At 29.8% G+C, this 4,198-nt stretch overlaps 1 protein-coding gene across 1 annotated transcript; it reads left to right on the forward strand.

Moving 5' to 3' along the window:
• The first annotated feature begins 1,806 nt into the window (after nt 1-1,806).
• On the forward strand, nt 1,807-3,920 carry LOC142229742 (uncharacterized). The gene is made up of 3 exons (XM_075300310.1): nt 1,807-2,160; nt 2,999-3,161; nt 3,224-3,920. Exons 1-3 carry the CDS (start codon nt 1,999-2,001, stop codon nt 3,637-3,639), a joined length of 741 nt encoding a protein of 246 aa, XP_075156425.1. The 5' UTR covers nt 1,807-1,998; the 3' UTR covers nt 3,640-3,920.
• Nucleotides 3,921-4,198: the final 278 nt, after the last annotated feature.

Consider the following 4,198-nt stretch of genomic DNA (forward strand, 5'->3'; position numbering starts at 1 on the left):
ATGTTTGTTTCGAGTTTATTTCGGCATAAGCCGGCTATCAATGTAAAACCTTTTTTCGGAGGGTTCAAGTGTGGTTTTTGTTGGGTTTAATAAACTGCCTGAATTTATTCTGATAATTGGTTGATAGTTTTGCTGCAAGTAGAGGATGCTGATGAGGAATGTGGTAATTCCGAAACGTGCGTCCATCCAACCATCTTGCAGTCTATAGGGCTTTGCCCAAATAAATTTGACAAACATTCTTTTCCTCTGTTGGTTAAGCTACTCTTGTAGTTTAGTCAATGTATGGTTTTAAGCTGAAATAAAAAAACAACAACAATGCTTAAAGAACAAAACCAACAATAACAAAACAAAACAAATGGAAAAAGAAGAGGAGGCACGCTCAAAATAAACCCAGCCATGTGAATTCAAATCGATGATTTGACAGTGGCATAGGAAAAGAGATATGTTTGTTTCGAGTTTATTTCGGCATAAGCCGGCTATCAATGTAAAACCTTTTTTCGGAGGGTTCAAGTGTGGTTTTTGTTGGGTTTAATAAACTGCCTGAATTTATTCTGATAATTGGTTGATAGTTTTGCTGCAAGTAGAGGATGCTGATGAGGAATGTGGTAATTCCGAAACGTGCGTCCATCCAACCATCTTGCAGTCTATAGGGCTTTGCCCAAATAAATTTGACAAACATTCTTTTCCTCTGTTGGTTAAGCTACTCTTGTAGTTTAGTCAATGTATGGTTTTAAGCTGAAATAAAAAAACAACAACAATGCTTAAAGAACAAAACCAACAATAACAAAACAAAACAAATGGAAAAAGAAGAGGAGGCACGCTCAAAATAAACCCAGCCATGTGAATTCAAATCGATGATTTGACAGTGGCATAGGAAAAGAGATATGTTTGTTTCGAGTTTATTTCGGCATAAGCCGGCTATCAATGTAAAACCTTTTTTCGGAGGGTTCAAGTGTGGTTTTTGTTGGGTTTAATAAACTGCCTGAATTTATTCTGATAATTGGTTGATAGTTTTGCTGCAAGTAGAGGATGCTGATGAGGAATGTGGTAATTCCGAAACGTGCGTCCATCCAACCATCTTGCAGTCTATAGGGCTTTGCCCAAATAAATTTGACAAACATTCTTTTCCTCTGTTGGTTAAGCTACTCTTGTAGTTTAGTCAATGTATGGTTTTAAGCTGAAATAAAAAAACAACAACGAAATAAAATTTTGACATAATTTTCTATAGAAATAAAATGTTGACAAAATTTTCTAGAGAAATAAAATTTTGACAAATATTTCTAAAGAAATCAAATTTTGACAAAATTTTCTATAAAATTAAAATTTTGACAAAATTTTCTATAGAAATAAAATTTTGACATAATTTTCTATAGAAATAAAATGTTGACAAAATTTTCTAGAGAAATAAAATTTTGACACAATTTTCTACAGAAATAAAATTTTGGCATAATTTTCTACAGAAATATAATTTTGCCAAAATTTCTATAGAAATAAAATTTTGACAAAATTTTCCTCTCTAAACATTTTTTATAGAAATAAAATGTTGACAAATTTTCTATAGAAATAAAATTTTGACAAAATTTTCAATTAAAAAAATTTTGATAAAATTTTTGCCCGCTGAAACGATAGCATTTTTTATGTGGCTGGCAACATTTTAATATTAGCATTCTGAGAAGACAAAAGGCAAAGCACTTTCTTTTGAATATTTAATTCATTGCTTCACTACATATTTGACCCCTAAATTCCTACTTTTATTTTGTTATTACGACATATGTTCGTTTAAAATACACTTAAATATGTTTGAATAATATTATTTTTGTCTAGGAAACCTATTTTATTCAACACAAAAAGAATCAACCTCCCAAAGGTAAAATATGGGACAGATACCAAGGTCAAAAACGATACTTGAAAAAAATTGATATACATTTATCTTGTAAAAATAAGTCAAGTCCAAAGGATGAGTCACTTATTATTGGATTAATAGAAAATGAGAAAGAAATGGAAGTGGAAAGAAACATGTTATACTATATTAAAGATTGGACAATTATTAAACAGAAATGGTCATTAACTTCAACATACAGAAAGAAAACTTTGAAAGGTTGTATTAAAACAACCATTGATTTATGGCCAATTTACAAAGACGAAAGGATTGCAGATTTGGTAAGTAATAACGTATAAAGGCCGGTACTATGTTCCTTTTCGCGTTGAAATTTTCGAGGCTACTTTAATTTAAAAGTAAGTACTATATTCGTTTTCGAGTTGAAATTTTTGCGGTTACTTTATTAAGGCAGATCAATATAAAGCTGATAAATTAACTCAATTGATACGCAGTTTCTTGTTCCTCTAGATTTCGGCATGACTTTGCGGGAATATATTTGTTTTCATTTTTAATTTTGATTATTTCTCCAAAAGTAATCACGAAAATAAAGTGATTTCAACTCGAAAGCCGAACATAGTACACACCTTAAAGTTTTACGAACTCTCTTTGTCGTTGAGATTCCATCTAGATTTAACTAGATCTAGAATATAAAGTGATTTTCAACTTAAAAACCGAACATAGTACCGACCTTAAGAAAAATAAATAAAAACAGATTTGAAAATGAAATCATTGGTTTATTCAAGATTTTTGCAGCAGTGCTTTTAATCTAAGATCCATGTTGGAGGATATATAGTCTTCGATTAAGCCGAACTTTGCATCGTTCTCACAAATCATATTTTTTAAAATAATTAAATTTGCGTACTATATTCAAACCCATCTTAAATTGGTGCATAGTTCGGCCGAACCCTCCATGGTTGAGGTATTTGCTACAGAAAATATAGAAAAAAGAAAAACCGGCTAGAATTTAAACACCTCTTGCATGCGATCCATAATGGTATTTAAGATTTGGCCGAAAATATGGCGATATATATTTGTTTGTACCATTTTAAGTTTCATAAAAATGTATTCCGTATATTTGGCAGTCTAAACAAAATAAAAAAAAAAAACTTTCTTTTTCAGGTTGATATAGATTATAACGTTTCTTTTCCAAATTATTCATTCAACTACGAAAATTGGACTAAATTATTGAATAACCACGAGAAAATATTTCCATTATGGATTAAGGACCCTATTCTTTTAAATATGTTACGAAGTCTAATGGCAGCGGAATCGATTGAAATTGGTATGTGCTTTGTAAAATATCATTTTAGTAAAAAATATATGTAACCTTAAATTTTTTTGTAGATGAGAAGACGGCAAAAATTTTCACAATGCTTCATGGAATATTGAAACCAAGTATGTATTGGAAAAATGGAGTTCGTAAAAAGACCACAATAGTCAACTCTCAACACAGCTTTACTAAACAAATACAAGATATTTCCCAATATGAAAGCAATGAAGAGGAAATAACAATTTTAGTAACAGATCACATTTCATATAAAGGGTGCTTTGTGGCGTTTGGGAAAGTCGTCCTTAAATTTCATTCTTATTTAGATGCAATAATTTTCTCATTTAAATTACACAAGACTATAAACCATGCATTTGCATTGGAATGTAAAAATTTGTGGCTTTTTGTAGAAACATACTTATTTGATTTCCCTCTTGAAAAGTCAGTCCCAAATGTTGTTACTTTCGTCAACGATTTAAAAAACTGTACCTAATGAATAATATCAAATGACAAATTGTTTACAAATATCTTTTAAATATGTGAATCTTTATTTTCTTTGACTATAATTGTTTATACAGAACTGAATTATACCCTATAAATAACTAGCTCCATAACATTGGTTTAAATTTTCCTTTAATATCTTTATACCGGTACTGAGTTCGTATTTCGCAATTACTTTTGTTTATTAAAAAAAAAGTTTTGTAATTGTTTTCATTCATACCCTACAAATTATATTGAATGTAGCCACGAAAAGTGAAGTTATTGTTTTTGGTTCAACTTTTAGTTTAAATTTTTCTGTGAAACACGAATTTTATACCGATCTGTACTGAGATTATTTTATAAATTCAATGATATTGTCTAATATTATTTTTTAAATTGCTATTGTAACGTTTTCTGCTTTCCGTGTGTAATAAATATTTTGCAACAATATAGCAATAAGACATTTTGAGTTTTATTTGGGGATATTATTGAAAAAGCGATCATTTAAATATGGGAAATGTATTATTTCCACTGTCTCTCTTTTACTAACTTCACAATATATTTTAGCAAAT

The sequence above is a fragment of the Haematobia irritans genome, chromosome 3 (genome assembly GCF_050003625.1).
Source record: "Haematobia irritans isolate KBUSLIRL chromosome 3, ASM5000362v1, whole genome shotgun sequence".
In the NCBI taxonomy this organism is placed as follows: Eukaryota; Metazoa; Arthropoda; class Insecta; order Diptera; family Muscidae; genus Haematobia; species Haematobia irritans.

Excerpts from the sequence above, each read along its gene's own strand:
- LOC142229742 (XM_075300310.1), top strand. The coding sequence starts at position 1,999 with ATGGAAGTGGAAAGAAACATGTTATACTATATTAAAGATTGGACAATT. Across the intron at positions 2,161-2,998 it reads ACGAAAGGATTGCAGATTTG|GTTGATATAGATTATAACGT; the intron begins GTAAGTAATAAC and ends TTTCTTTTTCAG. Across the intron at positions 3,162-3,223 it reads AGCGGAATCGATTGAAATTG|ATGAGAAGACGGCAAAAATT; the intron begins GTATGTGCTTTG and ends ATTTTTTTGTAG.